General features: G+C 27.6%; 3 protein-coding genes across 5 annotated transcripts; 1 reads left to right on the forward strand and 2 right to left on the reverse strand.

Annotated features, from left to right (window-relative positions):
• Positions 1-310: 310 nt before the first annotated feature.
• Positions 311-3,192, reverse strand: LOC112679756 (transient receptor potential channel pyrexia-like; the record flags this gene model as incomplete). The annotated part of the gene is given in 1 exon segment (XM_025549667.1): positions 311-3,192. A coding segment is annotated over 1 exon segment (2,727 nt). The 5' UTR covers positions 3,088-3,192.
• A 5,547-nt stretch (positions 3,193-8,739) lies between these two features.
• On the reverse strand, positions 8,740-25,778 carry LOC112679734 (28S ribosomal protein S9, mitochondrial). Of its 2 annotated transcripts, XM_025549637.1 has the most exons (12): positions 25,652-25,778; positions 25,505-25,580; positions 25,285-25,417; positions 24,502-24,605; positions 23,654-23,827; positions 22,930-23,015; positions 22,789-22,864; positions 22,146-22,271; positions 22,039-22,081; positions 21,862-21,977; positions 8,966-9,128; positions 8,740-8,896 (listed from the first exon to the last, which is right to left on the reverse strand). In XM_025549637.1, exons 2-12 carry the CDS (start codon positions 25,577-25,579, stop codon positions 8,805-8,807), a joined length of 1,188 nt encoding a protein of 395 aa, XP_025405422.1. In that variant the 5' UTR covers position 25,580; positions 25,652-25,778; the 3' UTR covers positions 8,740-8,804. The 2 variants fall into 2 exon arrangements, with proteins under 2 accessions (XP_025405422.1, XP_025405421.1); XM_025549636.1 differs by having other exon boundaries at positions 25,505-25,778.
• On the forward strand, positions 11,452-19,839 carry LOC112679732 (transient receptor potential channel pyrexia-like). 2 transcript variants are annotated; one of them, XM_025549635.1, is made up of 3 exons: positions 11,452-13,338; positions 17,590-19,294; positions 19,362-19,452. In XM_025549635.1, exons 1-3 carry the CDS (start codon positions 12,764-12,766, stop codon positions 19,368-19,370), a joined length of 2,289 nt encoding a protein of 762 aa, XP_025405420.1. In that variant the 5' UTR covers positions 11,452-12,763; the 3' UTR covers positions 19,371-19,452. The 2 variants fall into 2 exon arrangements, with proteins under 2 accessions (XP_025405420.1, XP_025405419.1); XM_025549634.1 differs by having other exon boundaries at positions 17,590-19,839.
• Positions 25,779-25,851: the final 73 nt, after the last annotated feature.

The following is a 25,851-nucleotide window of genomic DNA, read 5'->3' on the forward strand; positions in this document are numbered from 1 at the left end:
TTTATATTGATAAAATTGTATGAATATAAAAAAAAATCAGTTACGAAGGTCAATTTACTATTTAAACAAATAATTCTCGTATATATAAAATACATTTTCTTTGAATTAAAAAAAAGTTTCTCTTCATTTAAAATAAATAGTCTTTTAATAGAATATTAATTTTAAATTAGGCATTTAACATAGTTCCAAATTTATTAAATATATACACTTACATATTTCATTAAAAATGTCTTACAGTATATCGACGTTTTATTTATAGAATATTTATACATATTTTAGTATTTATATATATATAAATATAATAAAATATTAAAATTAAAAATTAAAACAATTAAATAAAATCACAGATATTTTAAATAATTATTTTGGAGTGTGAGCATTCATCAATAAATGTTTTATGACTTTTTGATTTGTTTCTACGACTTCTCTTAAAATTCTTATTTCTTTTAAAATTTCTTGGATTTTAAAAGTTTCTTTGTCATCACTGCGATTCTTGTTTTTTCTTTTAATTAAAACTCTAGAAGCCTCAATAATATCTCTCGGTAATGGCTGATTTGGATTCAATGATTCGATTGTCAAATGAGTGCGATTTTTTGAAGGAAATACTAAAGCCCTACGTTTAAAACTTTTTGGCCAAATACTTTTCAACATAAAGAGTTCGATATAATGTATTAAGTTTATCTGACACCTAATTTTAGATAGTCCAGCAGTTTTTCGTAGACCCTGTATATCATGTACAGCGATTCCGACTAGGAGATTCATCAATATAATTGATACAAATATTAACAAAGCTGTATATACGATGTAAGCGCTGAATTTAGACATTCCTGGCGTTGACGTTGTGTCGTCTAAGATTGAAATATCTAACTCACCTGCCATCATAACAAGTACTTTGACAAACCCTACAAATGGGTTACTAAACCATGGATTAGTAGGGAACACAACGCAGAGACTAACAGAAAAACCTATCAGTAAGCATATGTACGCTAAAAGAAGTTTAGCGAATTCCCTTTGAACTCTTGTGTACATGGCAACATAAGTATCAAACCAAGGCAGTTGACCAATTTTTATCATTAAATTAGTCCAAGTAATAAGAGCACAGAAGGCCCCGATGAGGTTTTGCCAGTAAACAGGCTCATGAAAATGAAATGATATGCATGGTACGCTTATTAAAACCAACCATTCTGAAATGTGACTTACGCAAAGGAAATATCGGTAAGTAATCATATAACTTGCTATTTCAGATATTTTAAAAAAACCTTCTATGATGCAGATCAAATACAATACACTGATATTAACGTGCATTATGTGAATATTTGTCATGAAACAATTGGCATCAGTTTGGTTGTTGATTGTGTATGATGAACCAGAAGCTTGATTGGGTGAATTTAAACTAGACATATTATTCATATTAACATGAGTACCATTAGCGGATTTAGCGATTTTGTAACAATTAGCACTTAATACAGTCATTATATAAAATGTATAGAGAAGAATGAATAATCCTAAACTTACCAATCGCATGAGATAATATTTTCGCATTTTTCTCCATTTCAAGAATAGAAATGCCTGACACAGAGGATGCTGTAATAATTCGTATTGGCCTTCTATCTGGAAACATTTTAATAAATCAATCTCACCAAAATCGTTATAATTCAACAAATAATTGAACCGGAGATGTATTATCGGATCGCGTTTAAAACCATCAGCGGCCCAATTTGATGTGATAGCACTATCAAGCTGTCTGGATATGGCTGGAACGCACGAAGGCACCTTTCTCAATATCATATTAAGTGTTGATATTCCACCGTACGTCTTAATACCTACGTTTCCACCTTTGGCTAATAATGATTCAACACATTCCGGTACCTCGTTGAGTGCTGCTAAATGGAGAGGCGTGAATCCGTAATGATCTTGCACGTTGACTTTCGCATTGTAACTGAGCAACGTGTCTACCGCTAGACAAACATTTAATGTCTTATGAGAAATGGCAGTGTGCAGTGGTGTTCGATCATCTATGTCTCTAGCGTTGACATCAGCCCCCGCTTTCATCAGTAAATCAATGCAATCCACGCTCTGAGCCTTTGCGGCCTTGTGTATAGGAACTTGGAATTTCATATTTTTAGCATTTACATTTGCATTATGTTCGATCAACAACTTTACGCACTCTACTTGTGCAGACACGCAGGCTAAATGCAGCGCGGTAAACTCTTGGTTGTTTTTTATATTAATCTGGGTCTTATCCCAACTCAACAATATTTTCAAGCAATCCGAAAAACCTCGATCAGCACAAATATGTATAGGAGCCATGCCCGTAGAGTCTAGTGTATTCACGTCTACCTGGTATTTGAACAAAATAAGTTTAATACACTCAACAGCTCTGGATTTTACTGCGCTATGGAGCACGGAGGGATCGAGTTGACAGCCATGTTCGACAAGTGTCTGTATTACATCTATGGAATCGGTAAAGGTGGCAAAGTGTAGTGCTGTCATATCGTCAACACGGGAATCCGGCTTACACCCGCTAAATTTTAATATACATTTTATACAATTAACACAACCACTTAACGCACTTATATGAATAGCACTATAGCCTTTATTTGGAATTACGTAATTTACACTATTACCAGCAGCTTTAATAAATGTTTCTACAACATTACACTTATTGACGAAACATGCCCACAATACTATTAGGTTTTTCATCTGATTTGGACACCGATTTAATGTGTGTAAGTCTACCGAACTGGATTCGATATCGAGAAGTAATTGATAACCATTAGTCAATCCTTTCGCCGAGTCCAATAAACACTGTTTTACCATTTCCTTGTAGTTGTTGACGCTTAACTGATTGGAACTTCTGGTAACGTCCACAGTCAATTCCGTGGTACTCCCGTCGCCGTCAGTTTCTTCGATTACCTCTTTGCTATCCGATGATTCGAACGATACCGATCTATGTTGACGGGTGTTTGCTGAATTTTCATGAAAACTAAAATACTTCTTCCGTTTATTCGTCAAGTCCATTCCCATTTCCAAATACTCACGTGTACCTTCATCTAAACTCAAACGCCGAGGTATTTTTAAACTCATGTTTGCCGGTTTGACGTGTATTATTGCTCAACAAAACATCAGACTATCTAAGTGAATTACGTTATGACCGAAACACCGAACTGCACTCACTGAAATTCATATTGAAACGTCTTCGTTGTCAATGACCAGTTCTCCCGCTTCCGTCTTACAATAACTGGTGGGAGAAACGGTAACCACTGAAGCTACCTATGGAAAAAATATTCCAGTTAGTGAGTCACCTTAATTGAGCTGAAATCAGATTTCTGTGCGTTAAATGTGTGTATCTATAAATTATATGTAGATAGTATAGATTACATAATAAATGCTATCATCATAATTAAATAAAATTTTATGCTAGAGTACCTAAATAATTAGTTATTTTTATACCAAATTTGTACAACGCAATTTTAACCGAAGAAAACAATTATAAAAACAAGTCAACCTTGAAATGTATGGGATGATTTAGTAGGGATAATTAAATCTAATTAAAATGTATTGTATCAGTAAGGAACTAGAATATTGGGTAAAACACTTTTGCATATTTTACTACTATACAAATTACTTGTACAAAATGGTTTTGAAATAATTAGAACATATTTTATTATTAAGTTAGTTGTATGTAGTTTAACGTTGTATTATAAAATTTTGATAAAAATTAAAAAGTAAGAAGCCGATAGAACTTTGTTCCGAAATATATTTTAACTACAGTGGAACCTCGATAAGTCGTAATTCAAGGAAAATGCAATTTTTTTCGACTTATCGAGGTTTTGACTTACTAAGGTTTTGGAAAAAAATTCGACTTAAAGAGTTTTTAAAATGTATGCATGTATTAAAGTTTTTAAGTAGCAACTGGCAATAAGTGCCGGCGCTAGGTATTGCGGAGCCCTGAACATTAGTCTTTAGGATATAAAATGTCAATGTGTCTCAAGGTATTAAGATAATAATTTAAAATCATAGGAGCCTTTTAACAAGCGTGGGGCCCTGGACAAATATCCTATTTGTCCTCCCCTAGCGCCAGCACTACTGACAATACCGATACAAATGAAAAATACTATTGTGTGCCGAGGTTAATAAATACATACGATGATAAACACAATTACAAAAAATTACCGCACACGCATAATCGATCGATCGCAACTGGCAATACCGATACAAATGAAAAATATTGAGTACTGAGATTAGTTAATACATACGATAATAAACACAATAAATGTGATTAGAAAAAAAATCATCGGAATGTTTAGACAAATGTTTATAAAGCTATCCGTCATTATCCGTCTATATTCGGAGCACAATATGTTCGAGTTATCTATAGTTTTTTTTCAAGTAATCGAGGTTTATGCAAGGGAGCAGAATTTTTTTCGACTTATCAAGGTTTTCGACTTATCGAGGTTCGACTAATCGAGGTTCCATTGTATTTGAATCTTCTCAAATGAGTCATGTATAGTCATGTAATAAAAAAAAAATTGAACATTAATATTGACATATTGTACATCAATTCATAATTTGAATTGCAGACTAAATGAAGCGAAAATGCATTGGTTTTTGACGCTTTTAAAATATGTTTAGTAGGTAGTAGCAATGATTAAATATACTAAAGTATATTTAATCATTGGTAGTAGTGTTTAATAATATAGTTACTTATTTAGAAACTTCTAACTGATTAAATGTATTGGCTGTAGGTTCTATGAACTATATAATTTACTTATGTACTGTAGTGTAGTACATAAGTATATTTAACAACACATTTAATCAGTTAGAAGTTTCTAAATAATTTAAAATCTCATATCTTGTTAATAATTGATGTTTAATTACAGTTACATTTTAAATTATGAAGAAATTAAATTCATTAATTAAAGTAAAATTTTAATAAATTGAATTTTAATTTATAAAAACTGACATCAAATATCAATTTATGATAACCAATTAAATATTAACTTAAGTACTAATCCAATTATAATAATATAGGTGATTTGTTCTAGTATATAAACTAAACTTGGATTGAAATTTGTATTAAAAATAAAAATATTTTTATTTATTCATTTATTTAAAAATAAAGAAAACTGAAAACTGAAGTAAAAATAGTTGTAACATTGTACTATACAGGTACTATACAGCCAATAAATAATTATAAGATACTTTAATTGGCCATGTATTCTATTACCCTTTCCTTTAAGAAGAAGTATAGAAAAACAGCGAGTTATAGTTGTATCTTAAACTTATTACTGTCTGTATTGGTAGAAGTAGAAGAACATTATTCTAAAACTTTCAACACTTTTATAATTAAATTTGAGAAATAGACAATAGACTTTTATTTGTAAAATATTATACAGCGATTGGGAAATACACATGAAAATTGGTTTGCGTCTTCTCTCATCGGTATGACAGTAAGGAACTAGGTGATGTTATTCCCAGGTTAGAGTTCAACTCTGAAAAACACAATGCTTAATAACGGAAAAAATTATTATTTCCATTCATTGTAAGTCTCATTAGCTTAGTTAAATACTTATCTGTATTATTTCTTCATTTATTGATGTATAATATACAAAATATCTACTTATTCTATTTATAATTATATTTTTTATCTTGTATTTCGTGAAGATAAGTGTCTTAAAATCTTCACGCATCCAATAGATTAAAGTTCTCAGAGCGAATATTCATAAAAAGTTAGTATAAATATGAATATATTCATGTGGTATAGCTAATATACGTACGATTTATATTTAAATTACCAAGAATGATTAATTTTATAAGTATTACAATTGGACGTGGTTAATCGGATTCTAAGTCTGAATTGAGAATAGATTTTTGTTACAATAAGTATGAAGTATTTTATAGTGCTAAAAATGTGGTTGACATTTTTCATTGTTGCTGTCTATTAGTTTTAGATTTGATAGTACAGGATACATAATATTGTATTTATAATTTACGTATTCTCGGGCATGGATCTAAAAATGAAAGAATTTATTTAAGTAAATATTTATATTATTATTGTTATTATTATCATTATTATTATTCACTTAAGAACATAAAATCATAGGCATTAAGTTTAAGTTTTTAAAGTGAATAAATTAATAATCATACATGCATATTATAAAATAATAATAAAAATTTTAATAACAAAATTACATTTTATTGCATAGGTACACTATATAAAAACATAGGCAAGAGTGTAAAATATTTACCACCCTAGCTGAAATAAAGCAGTTAATTAGCAAACTAATTTTTATTTTTTATTTTATTTAGAATCACCGTTAAAATGTTGCTGCCTTCTTAAATATTTCAAGGGGGGCTATTGCCTCCCCAAACCACCTCTTAAATACGGCTCTGGCCATAGCGATCTCGCATTGTAATACATTGTTATATTATGTATTAACAACTTATGTAATTTTTGTTATTCTAATTTTTATTTACACAAATAAATAATTATTTATTAATTAAAATTTATATAAATATATAAGTTAACAGGTAGAGTAAAAGCATACTGTCGGTTTCTGTGAATATATTATGATTATATAATATTAGTTTACAAAAGAATAAGCATAGGTATTTATGCTTGAAAAATCATAAAATTAAATTGAAAATCTTTTTTCACGACTTTTCCAGTTATTTGAGAATATTATGCATTTTATTTCATAACAATGGTCATCGCTTATTGTAATCACTTTTAGTTTTGACAAAACTGAGAATATTAATAATATAAGCTGATAATTTAAGAAAATTAATGTGCTTAAGAAAAAAAATGTATTAATGCAATGTAATACACGTCAGTACCTATAAAAAATCGGATTTTGAATTTAATTTAGGTATTATTTTGATTATTAACTTGGAACCAAATTTTTTTCAGTGATGATTGTCTTTTATTTATTGTTAAAATAATTATATTTGTAATGGAAAATCAACATATTATAAGTAATGTGAATACTAACATTTGTAGTATGTTAAATACTAATTGTACATAATGTTGATTTAATGCCACTCAAACTAATAGAATATACGAGGATTAACCATGATTAAAATAAACAATTGTATATGAATAAAACATGTACGATATTTGTTAGTCATTTTTAAATAAAATATAATATGTATGGTATAATATGTCCCGACTACTGAAAATGGTATCTATAGCTTTATTATTTAACCCATATTTATACAGTGTCGGTCTGGCTCATGATTATGTCTCTGGTCTTAAATTACAATGGGCTCCTAAACAACATAATATTAGAGTAAGATTCAATAAATACCCCATAAAACTGTTTTTTTTCTCGCTACGCTCAAACTTTACTGCAAATTTTAATTTATTTTCATTTTTATATTTTTTCAAAAGCAATATTATTGAATTATCATTGTGATCCTGTATGTAACCGTTAACAACATTTATCTCATTTTTTGCTTTTATATTTAATCGATTTTGATCAAAAGAACAAAAATGTATAAACTATAACCGTTATATCTAATTTTATTAAACCACGTCAACAATATCCTAAGATTAAGATAGGAATAACATAATTTTAATTTAATTCAGGAAAATAATTAATATTATTTTTTATTTTAGCGTAATTGCTTTGAGCCCAGGAGCGGATTTAGGAGAGGTTCAGGAGGGGTCAGCTGACCCACAGTTAATATTTGTTGACAAAATTGGCCTCTTGAGGACTTATTATATTTTTTAAGTGTACAGGCTATAAGTTGAAGTTAAAAACAAAATGCCCCAACTTCCACCTCCAAAATGATATCCCAGGTTAGTAAAATAAAACATCTCTATGGCAGACCCCATATAAGATTCCATAAAATAAAATAAATGTTTACAATGATAATAATGAATAAACTTGTTTTTTTTTGTTACAAGAATACATTTATAATCCACTTTCAGCTCTAATAGGTGGCTTCTTGAAATAGCTTGACCCAGTGGCGTGGCGAACTCAACAATTTTCAGAGGCAAGTATATTTTGTCGATACCCACCCGCACCCCAAAAAACTGAGAGGCGGCCACCTCACGACTACCCACATCACCACGCCACTGGCCTGACCCAGAATTCTTTAACTGTGTATCCGCCCACAGTTGGGCCCCTATTTTAAGAATGAATCTGAAATTTCCCAGAAATATTCGGGTATCCAGGTGGTTTAGACTAACTCTGTATTCATAGAAAGAAAATATACCTAATTTCACATATATTATAATTATAATATGAACACACATCATATGAATTAATATTATATATTTATATAACTATGTTTCCTAAGTGAAAATGAATTTCCAATTTTAGTTTAATTACTTTATTTAAGTTTAAATAATTTAATTTTTCCAATTAAACTTGAATGTCAGCTGCTTTTATTTTTTTTTTTAAAGATTGTTTTAATTATTTTTAAAAATTGGTGACTAATTTAAAGGTGTTTTTTCTTAGGGGTCATTAATCTATATTTGTTTCAAATATACTATTATGACACATTTTATTGGAAGCTGGAGCAACGTGATAGGGGTGTAATTGCATCCTTCTGGATTAAAATAAAAATAGAATAAAATTTAAAAGTATAGGATAGAGGCAATTATTATCATTATTGAATTTTCTAATACCCTGCATCACATTGTAGATCTAGAAATGATTATAACTTTATATATTAATAATATTAAAATATTAAAATAGGCATTCAATAATAAAAACCAATTAATAAAAATCTAATTTATTTTATTTTTATTGTACTTTGAATTTATACATTTTTTATATAACAAAAATAATTTTTTAACGCTTTTTCCAAGTGAACTTCCTCCTAGCTCTTGCTTGACCTGGTTTTTTCCTTTCTCTTCTCCTGTAATCTTTTTGTAATAGACCAGCTAGAAAACAAAAATTATGTTATTAAATCATTTACAACACAACTTATCAGTTATCATAAAATTTTTTACCGATTCGCATGCGTTCCACTACTTCAGGATCCACAAATGAACATAAACACCAAGAAATACCAAAACGGATTGCACCAGCTTTTCCAGAAACTCCTCCACCACTGACTGTAGCTTCAATATCTACTTTGTCAATCATATCCGTAAATAATAACGGGAATAATATCTAAAAACAAAGAAAAATTACAAAAAAAATATTACTATGAAACAAAATGCATAAGTAATTTGTTATAAAATTAAAATTATAAATTACAGTATATTTTAATTCGGCCGCACAAAAAATAGCTCACAATATGAAAATTAAAACATATTTTAGACATACGTATAAGTAATATAAATAAGTTTTAATTATTTAATTTGAAATATATGAAAAACAAGTTGGATGTTATAGAGGCAAGTATATTTAAGTTTGAGTATATTATTCACTTTCATGACTAATAAATCGATGCATTCGAAAACAATTTTAAGCATAGCTTTTAAAAAAGTTTACAAGCATGTATTAAATACTAATATGAAAATTGAAAAACTATATTTAGGTTCAAATTGTTTGTAAGCTAATTGAAATTTTTAGTAGATGTATATACAATGGTGTGCCTAGAAATTTTCTATGGAGGGAGGTATTATCTGGTGGTGGAATCAGAATTGAATCAAGGCAAGGAAATAATAATTCAACCTGGTAAATTTTAATAAGAACAAATATATTGTTTTCTTGTGACATTCAATACGCCACTTTTCTGACTTTTTTCTTATAATTAGAAGTATATTTTGATTTGCTATAAATTACTATTTTATTAATTTAATATGACTATATTATACCACTAAAAGCTACAAGAGTAGCTAGAGTAGCAAGAGTATAGCTACGCTACTATAGTTACCTAAAATTTTATTTATTCATATTCAAATTTATTTATTATATTATTCTAGACGGACATTTCAACGCCTAGATTTGCACTCAGTTCATTTAGAATAACAGCAGTCTTAAACTGTATATTTCGATGGATATTCATCAAAGCTAATCTATTAAACTTACTCTTTGATCAATATTAGTTTTTTTGGAAAAATATGACTCAATTGTTCCTTCGCTTTTTGACATCATAAAAAACTTTAACTGACTGTGCAGTTATAAAATACTCAAAAAAAACCTACCCAATAATTTCAGCAAATCACAATTTATAAAATTAACTTATTAAATTAATATAATTAATATATAAATGAATTTATAACAAGTTACAATTTCTTCGCTGATAATAGTTTATAACACATTGATCAATTGATGAACACTTGGATAATACGTTTTTGGCGGTTAGTCAATAGAGTAACAATAACAATGTTTCTTCAATTAATTTATAATTCGTATAACCACAGTATAATCATACAATCATAATTTATGTTTGATTGCTTATCTTAATTTTCATGAAACAACAACCACATAATATACTAGATGTGCTTTATATTAAATGGTAAATATAGTTCATAATATAAGTAAAATAATAATATTACATTTTATGAAATCATGCATTGTATGTATTATTATAGCAAAACAAATTAGTAGATTAGTGGGGGGGGATATAACCCCTAACCTCCCCCCATGTGCACGCTATTGGAAAAAATATAAACTGATCAATCCAATAATAATAGATTGATACGTAATTTTCTCAACTTCGATTATAATTTTTTAGTATAATTGTATGTTATATAACTGATATTTTTGGTCTAATGAAAGTAATTATGTGGTTGTTATAACACTTATTTAGATATACATAATATCTTTCGAAATCATTAGAACATTCCAATAAAAATGTTTATAATATTTTAAATTAAACAAATTATAAATTATTATTCTAATTTACGACTAGTTTCTAAAATTCTCTCAATCGATCAGTTATGTCAGGTAACATATCATGTATTCAGGTGAAATGCCCATAATATAAAATGGTAGATGAAGGAATTCCCACATGGATAGAAAAACGAGACATGCAAGTTGCTATAAATTAGAATAAAAATGTCCAATATGTAAATGTCCACAAAGGTATATTACTATTAAACATGAGTAAATTATCCAATTGTTTAACCGCCCTTTAGAATTTTTATACAAAAAACTACTATTTGTTTACGAAATAAAAAGTTAATATATAAATACTAAATTATTAAACATATAATATCATAAGATTCTTGACCAACAATAATACGATATTTATAATTATGTTTAATACCAGTTATATATTTTTCCGATTGTACGGTCAAAAATAATATTTTAGTTAAGTTTGAATTTCGCAAAGCTAACCATTATCTGTTTTACCCGATAAAAAAAAATCTGAATACTTGGCTCCTTTTTTTTTAATACCTATTTAGAAAAATTATCTCATAAATAACGATAAAATGAATTCGATAAATTATTAGATATTTATTTATTTATTTTATTTAAAATAGTTCCAAATTGTATACAATACGAGTATATATAAAACATGATATTATTTATTAACCGTGTACTTTATAATTATAAATATTTCAGATTTTTTTTTAAGTATAAAAATGTACGTTTTGTAACATAATATCTACAATAAGCAATTGCGCCGAGGAAAACATTTGGGTAGCATGAGCTAATATGAAGAGGGATGATGTCCAGAGAGAACCGTTAATAATTGAAATTACTATTAATGTCAATATTATTTATTAACAATAATCAGTTGACAACTATAAAGTTTTATATAACTATAAGGCGTAAAACCATGTTATAATGTTAAGGTTTTCAATAAGATAATGACAATATATTTTTTTTAATAATAGAAGTTCACAACCAAATATTGAATTTTATACTTCTTATCCGAACATGCATGACTTAGAAATCATAATTGAAGATAAAACCCATTTTAATTACATTTCAGAAACTCCGATAATGCAAATATTGAAATCGTATCTCTAATAATATTTTAATAAAATATGATATTAAATTATTTGGATTAGTAAGTATTGTTATAATTAATAATGGGCATTGTTTTCGTACCACGACGTCAATGCTTTAAAAATTTTAAATACTTTATAAACATCAATGAAATTATAACGGTATGAATTATAAATTAACAGTTCTCGGATGTATAAGAATAGAATTAGAAATTAAGGATATTATGATAGAGGGAGAGGCAAATATCCGTAAAATGTATGCACGTTGATAAATAATAGACCTTGACTTTGATTGTTGTAAAGCTAACGGTCTACGTGTTCGGAATTTATTTTCATCATACTGAATAGTTATTGTATATAAATTATTTTTTTACGTTTTTAAATTTTATAACCGTAGTCATGTGCGTCAATGTAATGTATACGTATTTAGGTATTCACACACGGACGGAGATAGAAAGATAGATAGAGAAACGCAGTCACGGTAGATTCGCGCGTTACCGGTCACCACACCACGTGTTAGTGACCAACATAATATATTAATACGGTCATAATATATACGAAACGGACAGCCACACGTGATCGGGGTGGCGGGTCGAACGGGGGCGGCAGGGAGGGGGGCATAGAGGGAGATACGCTCATAGTTCCGATAGTGGCCACGCTCCCGGCATCACATCACGATCGAGGTACGATCGCGTACGTATACACACACCGGGCATTGAAAAGCGAATCGTCGAAGTACTCGCGCGCACGTCGTCATTGTCGCGCGGCCGGCCGCCCGATTAAACGTCGTCGCGTCTCGGATATCCAAGAACGCGAATCCGCGACTCGCCCGGACAGACATCGCGGGACGCGGCTACGAGGAACCATAAAGAAACCCTTCCATTCGGGACGAAAGAAACGATGGACGCCACCCGACATCACCTGGAGGTGGCCACGCCGCTGGACAGGACGATCAGCCTGAACGTGCACAACCGACACGGGAGCACCACGGCGACGCAGCAGTCGTCGCTCAAGGACCGGTGGTACAGTTTCCGGTACCGGCCACGGGGCGGCAGCGGCCACGGTAACCGCGACCGGCGGTCCAACGTCGAGGAGTTCCTGTTCATCGAGAGCCTGCCGGACGCGCCAGCGATCACGGACACTGCTGCGCCCGACGGTCATCAGGAGATCGAGCTATCGATCATTATACGGAAGGACACCATTAGGCGCGACCTGTTGGACTCGATGCGGACGTGCAACGGACGACTCCAGCTCATGGAGCAGATGGAGCTCAACGAGTTCGACCCGGGCGGCGTGCATCCGCCGCCCAACCAAGGCGAGCTGGACAGGCTGTTTTGCTGGGCCGTGTACATTGGCGCACCGGACGAGTGCCTAGACACGCTGCACGAATGCGGCGCCAACTTGCACTACACGCACTGCGGCAACATCACCGCCATACATTTGGCCGCTTTCATGGGAAACGCCGACGCGCTCAGGTAAACCTGCAATGATCACCAAGGCGATGATCGCGTTTTATTCGTTCCACATGTCCTGTGTCGGTGCCGCCGTCAATTAACGTTTATTTTTATCGCTCGCGCAGAATTTGACGTGCAAACATGACGGCCGCGTTCTGTACCCGCGGTGACACGCCTCTTCTATTGTTATACGATGCTATGTTGTAGATCCACCGATGCACGTCTCAATAAAAAATAGAAAAATCGGTTATTGGGACCGACAATATAAATCTGACCTACGTGCTTATGTCGGTTGATGATAAACGAACAATTTCAATATTTCCACGAGATTGCTTTATTTTAATTTTAATGGACGCACCTAGATGAAATACTACAGCCAATAACGGTTTTTCATAAATATGAGTTGACCGATAAATCAAAAATATGACATTTGAACGGCTTGTACATGTAAAGACTTTTATAACTGTCCACGCTCCAAACATAAATTAATTACAGTTTACAGTTTGGCAAGTTACAACTCATAAATAGTAAATACCCACTCTTGAGTCTTAAAAGAATCCAGAATAAGCAGAACCTACAATACGCAACATTCTCGTTTTATTTTTGTCTGGATAATCAAACTATTTTAAATAAACACGAAACAAATGTCTGTGCTTTTATAACTCCACAAAAAACATAGATGCTAAACTGAAATATCCCAAAAAGTAAAAACGTTATTTCAAGTTATGTACTTCTAATATAGTATTATGAATTATACTTGATAACAAGAGCTTGGATTTATATTTATGTACATAACTGAAACATTTATTTAAACCAAAATTCGTGCTAAAAACTCAGAATATGTATTCTACTAACTCGATTTATTTATTAGTAATGTATAGTCTATGAGTTAAGGATAGAGGCAAAGAGGAAATTAAGTAGAAATGTGATTTAAAAATGTAATAAATTGAAGAAGCTAAAATATCTAAAAAAAAAAAATAAATTATCTTGATTACATTGACAAAGTACATTTTTATACATTTCAAATTTAAAGGACTGACGATTTAGCCGTGAAACTACTTTATAACAACTAAATGATCTTTAAACTTCGAATAATGTTACCGAACAATATTGCATATTGACAATGAATGAAGGAGACATTTTTACATTTTTTCAGAAGTAATTTCAAAAAAAAAAAGCAGAGAGAATATTTTTAATAGCTTCCATTTGAGTTAGACAGCAATTTAAATTTGTTAACCGTTTAATAAAAGTTAAGTTACTAGTTTCTGATTTTGTAATTATATCCATATTATTGTCTAAATACGAGAGAAAAAAATGAAATATTAAATATAGCTAATTTTATCGAAAAACATACAAAAATCATAAATCATAGTTACTTACTCACATTAATTTATCAAGTCACAGTGAAAATACGTATAATACATATATATCTGAGCTTTATTGATAATATTCAAGTACCTACGTATCAGCTATCACATTCAGCGCCAGCGGAAGTATTACGGAGCCCAAGAATTTTTTTTCTTATATGTCCTAGTACTCGCATAATTTATTTTTCTATTTTACAAAACTTATGTAAAAATATTTTTCCTTAGTTTGAATGTAATATTTTATCATCAAAGCTTCAACAATGTACTATTATTTATTAATTTATTATTATTATACTAATCATACTACATTATAGATATCTACGAGACATCATTTTGAAATTAAAAGATTAAAATACCAAATACATTTTCACATGACAAGAGGCGTTAGTTATTTAATTCTAAAAATAAAATTATAGGCTCAAAAATGATTAATTTTTAATTATGAAAAGCGCAGGGCCCCTGAACAACAGTCCTTCCTGTCTTGCCCTACCACCGGCGCTGGTCATATCGTTTAATCATAATTTTGATAAGTTTAATAATATTATAAATTTAATAAATATAATATAATTTAGAAATATGATGTAGTAATTCCAAATTTTTATTTTATTATTTAACGAATTAATTATTTTATAATTGGAAAGTATACTCATGTTGTTCATTTAATAATACTCTCAAACAATTAAATTCAAACCAGAAATTTTTTTAAAGATATTTAATTTGTTTAATTTATTAGATATTTATACACAAGTATTTGAAATCTTTCACGAATCATGAATATAATATTTTCGTAAAAGATACAAAAAAGTATAATTAATTATAATCTATTTTTATAACACAAAAAATATTAATTTTAATTTGGTAATTTGCCATCTAAATCAGATTATATTGAATTCAGTTATTTAATTCGGAAATAAAATACCTATTATTATTTTAAAATTTAACTTTAAACTCAATAACTCAATACTTAAATAATTATATTAGTTATCAAAATCATTCATAAATTTAGTGGGTAATCTTTATTTTGTAACTTGGATTAATATTTAATGGCCTTTTTGACCAAAATAATGAGTTTCACTCGCAAGACACATTTTTGTAATCAATTTGTTCCATAATAGTCTGTGATAATGTAATAATAATATTGATATCATGCACGAATATACCCAAAAAGTATAACTTTCTTGACTTTTATATTATACGAGTACTTCAAAATGTTCACTAAATATATTTCACTGTATATTTGTATTACGATTGCTATGGAAAATTTAATTTGTTTAAAATAAATTAGCTAAGAGAAAACTATTTGGAATAATATATAAATAATAATACCTAGTACCTAACTCAAGAACCACGAAAAAATATAATAAGTAATAATAAATAAATACAACATGAAACGTAATTTTTTTTTTAATTTAAACAATATATAAATATAACCAAACAAAATATAACTTATGTACCATGACCATAACTTTATGAATTCACGGGGGGTAATTTATTAGACAGGTGTTTAAAAAACCGCTAGTCAATTATCCCGAGTAATATATACATTCACGCATAAACCAAAACATCATTTTGTTGATTATATTTTCAACATCCGTCTATAATGTTAACGATCATAAAACTGAAATAAGATATTATCAGACTAACGTAAATAATGCAATACCAAGCATTGTTTAGAAAAAAAAAATATGAAATTTCAAAAGGCTATATTTCCATAAAATGAAAATTGGCAGGAAACGTAAAAAACTGTTTTTAGAGATCAAAATTAAATTTAGATAAAAATTGAAAAATGGTTGAATGATTTAATTCTCTTATAAAAAACCAACTATGATATGGCGGTCACGCTGGAAATATGCATTATTATTAGTTAACACATCTATCACATAAAACTAGTATTGAAAATATATGGAGAAATGGCCTTTTCAAAATGACCGATTCAATTATGAAAAGGAAATAAATAAATAATTTATTTATAATTTAATTTATAGTTAAAATACAGCTAAAAAACACGGATAAGAAAAAAAATTAAAAGCCGGTAGCAGTACATTAGATATAATAGGTTTTTGATGAAATGGGCTGATTACTAAACTATCTCATAAATAATGACTTCCAACTGTGCGTGAGGATACACGTTTCTCTTCATTCACCTCAATAAAGAGAAAGTATTAAAAATAATACTATATAAAAAATTATTAAAAATTATTTAAAATTAATTAAATCTCATATTCAATACTTTATTTTTAGTTTTAAAATTATTTCTATTTCTGTCATTTTTTAGATTGTGTTGTATTATTTTGATTTAGTTATATAAAAATAAGGAATGAATAAATTATGAATAAAACATTTAAAACATTAAGAGACATTAATTAATCTTTAGCTGTGTAGCGAGAATAGAAAAAAATAAATATCCAAGTGATAAAAAGGTCTAAATAATTTAAGTCCCTTAAGTAAAATCCTAATTTTTATACACAATTTTTTACAACTAATTTTTAAAATTGGATTTTGGACTAAAAAATTATCTATATTTTGAATTCATAAAATGTTAAGAAAATATGTTTTGAAAAGATATTTTTTATACCTACAGTAAAATATTAATACAAATTATGGTAATACCATGTATGTTACTAGTTTTTAGTATTTTTTCAAAATTTGTTGCAATATTTTAGGCATAATGAAAAAAAAAATTATTCAATTAAATAATATAAATTCAGTATAGTTAGTTTGATATAGATGATATTGATATAGATATGTTTTGAAATACATAGTGAACATTTCTAGGTTTTTTTGTAAATTCTCTACTTTTAAATCCTTTTCTTTTATATGTGTTTAGTATAGTAGTGTTAGATGTAATATTTACTTTATCATAGTTAGTATATAATTTATAAAAATATTTAATTTTGATTTTCAGATGGCTTATAAAAAAAAACTGTGACATAAATATAATTCAGAATGGATATACACCATTACATTCAGCAGTAATGGGCAATGCATTAGAAACAACAAAAATCTTAATAGACCAGGGATGTCAAGTAACTGATACAGTGTTACACTGTGCAGTACAAGCCAATTCTGTAGAATGTGTTAAATATCTTTTGCATATCGGTATAGATCCAAACACTTTGGATACTAATGGAAATACACCACTTCATTGGGCGGCAGAAAAGGGGTACACTGAATGTTTAAAGCTTATTTTAGCAAAAAGTAATAAAACAATCAATCTCAATTCTAAATCAAAACAGTCAACAGCTTTACACATGGCAGCTGAAAACGGATATACAGAATGCGTTCAAATATTACTTCATTCAGGGTCTGCTCACAGTGTAATAAATGATAAAAAACAAACTCCTTTACATTTAGCTGCAAAAGCTCAATGTGCAGAATCTGTGGAAATATTATTAGAATTAGGAGCTGATGTAAATGCTTTAGACTTTGACAAAAGAACAGCTTTGCATTCAGCTGTATGTAAAGCTTTCTTATCTTTTCATGTGGTTGAAGTATTAGTAAAATGGGGTGCAAATGTCAATATTCAAGATAAATATGGATATGCACCACTCCACATAGCTGCTTTAAATGAATTATCCCAATGTGTGGATTTTTTGATTATTAAAGGAGCTGATATAAGTTCTAGAACTGTTGGTGGAATGAGTGCTTTAAGCATAATCAATAGAAAAACACCCACAAGTATAAATACAATTAAAAAAAAACTTGATCAAGCAATTTCACTTAACGATCAAGCTTCTGCCAAAGAAGTTGAACTAATAATGGATTTTCGATACTTATTACAAAATCCAAGTCAGGGAGAAATTATCTTACTACATACTTTGGAAGAGTGTGGTCAAAAATCTATGCTTGAACATCCATTGTGTAAAGCATTTTTATATTTAAAATGGCAAAAAATTCGTCGATTTTATTTTGTTCGTTTAATTTTTGATGCCATTTTTGTTTTACTTTTAACTTCTTATGTAATGACAGCATTAGCACATGATTGTTATAATAAATCCAAAAACATAATAGGTGACCAACAACTAACAGAGAGTCAAGAACTAAATGAATCGAAACATCAAAATGCCTGTAATTTGAAGGTCAATATGTTCAATATACAACACATATCTCACAGAATTATAGAATTTGTCTGGTATATATTGTTAGTATTTACAATTATTATAATAATTAGAAAATTAATTGGTATAACAGGATTTACATCAGTTAAACAATATTTTTTAAGCATCACTAACATTGTTGAATGGTTTGTGGTTGCAAGTGTTTTTCTAACATCTTTTTTATATGGAAATAAAACATATGATTGGCAAAATCCTATTGGAGCATTTTCTGTCTTGTTTGGTTGGTCAAATTTAATGGTAATGATTGGTCAGTTACCTATATTTGGAACATACATTGCAATGTTTACTAAAGTCCAAAAGGAATTTGCTAAATTGTTGCTAGCCTACTCATGCTTGCTTATAGGATTTACAATAAGTTTTTGTACATTATTTCCTGCATCAAATGATTTTAATAACCCGTTAATAGGTATAGTAAAGGTATTAGTGATGATGACAGGAGAGCTTGATATAGATTTGTTATTGAAATCTGAAGAATCTCCAGTAATTTTTGATGTTAGTGCTTATATAACATTTATACTATTCATTGTATTTGTAACTGTTGTATTAATGAATTTACTAGTGGGAATAGCAGTTCATGATATTCAAGGTTTACACAAGACTGCTGATCTTTCTAAACTTGTGAGACAAACTCAGCTTATTCATTCTCAAGAACAAGCATTATTTCAAGGTTGCTTGCCAAGACGTGTTATAAATTTTTTTAATTGGAGCGCAAGAGTTACACCATCAGCATATAGAGTTGTACTTTATGTAAAACCATTAAATCCTACAGAAAAAAGATTACCAAGAGACATAATGGAAGATGCGTTAAATATAGCAAGACAAAAACGATTAAATACGGTTGACTATAAACAAGCTGTATTAGAAAATAAAATGGAAAATAAAGCTCTTGTTGAAGAAATTAAACAACTAAAAGAAATTGTGCATCATCAACAAGATCTTTTAATACAGCTTATCAACAAAGCTTCATAAATACTCTCAAATATTAGGTACTTTTATTATTTAATTATTGTCTGTTGTATTTAAATAACATATTGATTTATTGATAAAGTGTAAAAAATATTGCTTCATTATAATATAATATTGAAAAGTAAAATGATCTTGTTATATTTTTCATGATAAATTACATGTCTAGTTCCAAAGAAACAGGAGCTATTTGATATATAAGGGTCATATTTTTTTACTTTTCTATGACACTTAAATTTAACTTGGAACCATCTTATACAATAATAGTCATATATCATGAGTAAATTGAGATATTGCTAACTTGACAAAAGAAAAATCTTCAAATAGAATAGAATACATAAAATGCAAAAAAAAATATCCTTATTAGCTCTTAAACCACAAATTATACTATTTTAAAAATCATTAGTTATAATTGTTTAAAAGATTGAAACATAAATATGACTAAATCAAACTGTAAGAATGCAAACACCAGCAATATTACTACTATAAAAGACACTTTCAACATTTATAAATAAACATTGTGAGTTTCAATTCTTAGTATCTGGTGTTTACACAGCTATTTGTTTTCAATGATAATATAAACAAAAACAAGCTAGAGCTCAGATTTAATCGTATAAAATGTTGATAATAGAATTAAATTTTAAAAGCAATGTGTTTTTGACTAATGGTAAATAAACTATCTTAAGACACTCGGTGGTTTTTAATAACTTTTTACAATATTGACACAGTATTGGTTTAATTAAAAAAGACATAGTGCATACTTATATTTATATATTTATATTCAAAGAAACGCATGTTCAATATAAATATTTGTGGTTGCCAAAGTTTTAAATAAATACACTAAACTTCATAGACTAATGGCAAAATATTTTTTCATATTTTAAATTTGTAATTAATATAAAATTGATCAACATAAAAAATAAAAATAAAATAACTTTTTTATTTTAATGCAAATCAATATTGAATACCTAGTTAAAAAAATAACTAAGAAAAGATAAATTATCAAATTAATATGATGTAAATGTACCATGAAATTTATAAAGGGAGTTAGAATTAATTTTTATAGTTAATAAAATATTATTATGAATATTTAAATAAATAGACTACAAATAATATTATAATTGTGTAAAGTAAATAAGAATGAAATAATATCTTCATTTAAAAATTTAAAAAATATGTAGTAACTTGAATTAGAGATGGGAAAACCAAATTTTTTGAAAAAAAAGTTTGGTCTTATTATTTTTCAATTGTATACAATTATTTTCATCATCATTATTTTCCTAATACAAACTTCAACAACATTATTAAACTAGTTGTGTACACATTTAAATTTTTTTGTAAGTTTATCTATTTAAAATATGGTTTACATAAAATAAAAGAATTAAATAGATATTAGAAAGTTAAAAGGTACTAAATTTAAAATAATTGAAAAATTAAGATTAGTATGAAAAACATTAAAAATATTATTGAAAAGATAACAAGTTTTTAAAATTAACTATTTTAATATCATAATATCATAGTTATATTAAAAATGCATTAAATGCAATGGTGGATTTAAAGGGGGGGAGGCATAGCCTCCATATTGGCTTAAATTAGGTTTTATTAATTTAATAGTAAATATAGTTATGTAATTGTGGATGCACATGGATTGAAGAAGAGAGATTACTTTTGATCCAAATGATATATAAGTTCAAAGCTTTTTTAAAAACAACATAAAACCTACAATCAAAGTTTAAATTACACAAGTATTATAACTGTGAATATGGTAATAACTTTTCAAAATGATCACTGCATTTTGATCTATTTGCCTTTCTTTAAAAAAAATTATAATCCTAGATCTGCCACCGATTGAATGTGTACAAACAGTTGTCAGAGATATAAATACTTGATGAGAAAAATAAAATAAAATCATTAAAATAAATTGTGCATTACATAAATAAATCTAAAATAAAAATATAACAATCTAACAAATATGATCAATAGTTAAATGTTCACTGATTAAAATAATAAACAATTTTTCAAATAAAAAAGGCCTAGATATTCTTCATTTTGTCCACAGTTAAAAATATATTATATTAAACTAAAATTAAATTTACCTGTTCTCTAGCTTGAATATAGTCAAAGAATTCAATTCCTTTTCCATTTATTGATAGTTTGCCTGTTCCAGGATAATAAACTGTAACATCAGCTCTAGCATCTTTTCTAGGGCAATCTAAATACAAAAACAAAACAAACTATTAAATGATGAAACACCAGATATATATTTTTAATACCTTTCACAGTAACATAAGCTCGTCCATCTTTTGTGTATAGGACCTAAAATTAAACATTATTAATCATTACACAAATGTTAAATACACATTCAAAAATTAATAGTTACTGGTGATGATTCAACAATGGATTTAGTTGATATCATAGGTTTTTGATATTCAGAAATAAATTCAGTTAATTTATATGCACATGCATGGTTTAACAATCGTTCAATTGCAACAACAAAATGTTTGTACTGAAATGAAAATAAAATAATTACATAGTGCACATAATAAAAACTGTAATAATTAATAAATATAATATAATATCAAACATTTATTTGAGGCTATATTTTTTTATAAAAAGAAAACAAATATTTATCAATCCAGAAAAATAATTAATTTAAACTGTAATAATATTTTATCAAATCTATTCTCAACAAATTGTAATTAGTTTTATTTGAGATTATCTATAAAAAAACAATATTAATGGAAGATATTTTTTATTAAAATGGTTTCCATTTTATACTACTATTTTATTTTATTTTTTTTATTTTTTTTTTTGTTTTATTTATCATGTCAGTCAAAAAATTAAAAATTTCAAAAAAAATCCTCAAAAAGAATGTTTTATATATTTAGTACTTCAATCAATTTAAGTCTAAAATAATATGCATTTTTTTCATAAAGTTATTAATGTAGTATCAGTAACAATGAAATAATAATTGGAGAATTATTTATAATTTAAATACTAAAATATAAAGTTTTTTTTTTTACTTCATGGTCTGAAAGCCTTTCAACCGTTTTCTTTTCTAAATCTTCTTTAGATAACCATTGACTTCCAAAAGAAGTTCTGTGGATAAAAATGTATTTTAAAAATATTTCCAGTATTTTAAATACATCATACACAAATCTTACAATTTTTTGTCAGCATCAGGAAGTATATTGTTTTTCCTCAAACTGTCTTCGAACTTATTTAATTCTACTAATTTAGTGGCTATATTCTAAAATAATAAAAAAAAATATCACACACAGGATATTAATAAACATATTCATTGACTTAATATTTCATAGCATTACTAATAAAACAAATTTACTCTTTCAATTTTCTTTTGTTAATGGATAATTCAATTAAAAGTTCATTTAAGCCATAATAAATAAGGTTAGGCATATATTTCATTAGAAAATGTCCAAAAGGACATGTTTATATTTGTTTAAATATGATAACTGGTCAAGGCTGTCTGCAGAAATTTTTCTTGGAGGGGGGGAGATTAGTGGTAGTGTAAACCACAATTGTACATGGGACTATAGAGTTACTCTATGATATGGGCTTACAACCATGATAAAACCAAATACCGAATAGTGATATTGAAAACTAACAAACAATTTTGTTTCACCTTATAAATCCTCTTTATCGCTCTCCAATACTGCTATATAAAATGCAATAAATTGTTATACAAATTATTATCTAAAGCAGCTATGCCCCCTCCCCAGTACCCCTGCGGATAGCTATGTGGTCGGTTACATATTTCTATCTCATTAAAACTGTTATATTATAATCAACTTAAGTATCCAGTAAAGGTATTTAATAATAATAATAATAATAATATAAATGTATATTTATAAATTTTATATAGCTCACGTGTAATATTGAATAAAAGTTTGGTTTTCCTGTATAAAAAAAAACATGAAATGGACGACCAGATTCATCAAATTCTGCATCTTTTTTTGGTGGAAATACTTCACTGGGTGGTCTCATTAAAGGTCTTGCTTTTGGATCATACAAACCAGAAGGGAATAAATACCCAATAGCGGCCTAAAATTATGTTAGTAAATTATTATCAACATAATAAGTAAAATGCAGATCTTTATGACACAAATTTTCAATATCTTAAATTTGAATAATATTGATGGCAAAATTGTCATATTTAAAACAACTGTTTATAAATTTTTTGAAAAAACAAATGCAAATTATTTAATTTTATTAACTAATAAATTTATTAATTTAAAAATGTCTATATATTTTGGCTGTCATTTAAGTACTATAAATTTCAGATCTTTAATTTATAATTAAATTAATTAAAAATTCCATTTTTGGCTTTGCTCAGAAACTAAAATTAATTTGCATTCAGAAATTAAAAATTAAGATTCCAATAGATTCTCCAAATACATAAAAAATTTTTTTCCAAAGAAAATTTAATGTTCAACAAAAATTGACTTAAAATAATTTAATTAAATAGACTTGAGATATTTTTGTTAAGATCTTTTTATTGTAGAATAATTTTTGTATTTTTAATTGATAAAAATATATATATTAATGTATTTATTTAATTAATTTGATAAATATTGAACTATTCAGTTGATTTGATGTATTTTGAATTAAATGTACACATGAAGAAACTAATTAAAAATATGGTTTAAACATAGTTTCATATCGAAACTACTTATATATTTGAGGTTATCTTAAATTTTATAAAATTATCAACAAACATCAATATCTTTTTGAGTAAATGTTTCTGGATCAACACCCATCATATTAGCTAAATGTCGTTTCCCAATTTTATATTCATGTATTTGCTGATCCATAAAGCTATCTGAAAAAAGAATAAAAAATGATTCATCATATTATTTAAGAAATTTTTTTTTTATTAATTTTTATTGTTTCAACAAATATTTTGTTATTACTAGGTTTTTAACAAATAATAAATAAAGTTAAAGTTTACAATTGTGAATATTTGTGTATAAATTATAATTATTGATCATTCAGTTTATTAATAATAAGAATATTATAATACATAATGCACAATTATTTTAGAAATTTAAAATGTATATATACAATATATATTTATATTTGATTATAAAAAACTGATAAATAGTATATTTTTATACTGATTAATTAAGATTAATAATGATTTTAAAAATATGATCATTACATACATACTTAACCTTATAATAAAAAAACTCAACTAAAAATGCATTAATTTATTTTAACTAATTAATTCAGAAATCACAATTTTCTCACAGACATTTTATAGTTTTCAGTTTCAAGATTAAAAATGTTTTAAAATATGATTACATATAACAATTTCCTCAAATAAATTGTTTGCTATAATTTTGAAGACTTTTTGAACTATATATGATAATACAATAGAACCATATAATTTTATATTGAGTAAAATATCAGTATTTTTAATGATTTCTAGCTTTTATAGTTGTTTAATATTTAATTTAAATGATATTAATACCAAATGTGTATTAATATACATTACTTACTGTATTGTGTAGCTCTTTGCAGATATGCCCTCATGGCTAAACTAGTTTTTTCTTCAACAATTTTTTTTTCAGGAATTTCAACACCGGGATCATCACTTCCTACATTGTTTAAACCATATGTACATCTAAGTACCTAATAAGTAATTAATATGGTATTATAATATTAAACACAAAAAAATATATTCATTTTTTGAAATGCATTATTTTAGATAATACTTACAAAATTCGTTAATATTTTAGCACTACAGAGTTTATTAGTCACAAGGTTTGGAAATAAGCGTTGCATTAGCATCATACTGAAAAGTGATTAATCAATGTATCATTAAACTGAGAACTGGCCACTTAAAGTATATGTATTGAGGCATACATTATTAGGAACTTAAAACGGAAATTTGAAGAAATTTGATTCGTTACAGCGTCTTGTCAGTTTCTAAAACGGTAAAATATTAATTAGAACTATAAAATATCATTGATAAATCTTTATTCCTCATGTCTGCCGGATTTGATATCTATCTATGAATATTATTTTTTATAATGTTATCATTATTAGTCCAATGTTGAAAACAC

Source organism: Sipha flava, unplaced genomic scaffold, assembly GCF_003268045.1.
Source record: "Sipha flava isolate LNK unplaced genomic scaffold, YSA_version1 167_pilon_pilon, whole genome shotgun sequence".
In the NCBI taxonomy this organism is placed as follows: domain Eukaryota; kingdom Metazoa; phylum Arthropoda; class Insecta; order Hemiptera; family Aphididae; genus Sipha; species Sipha flava.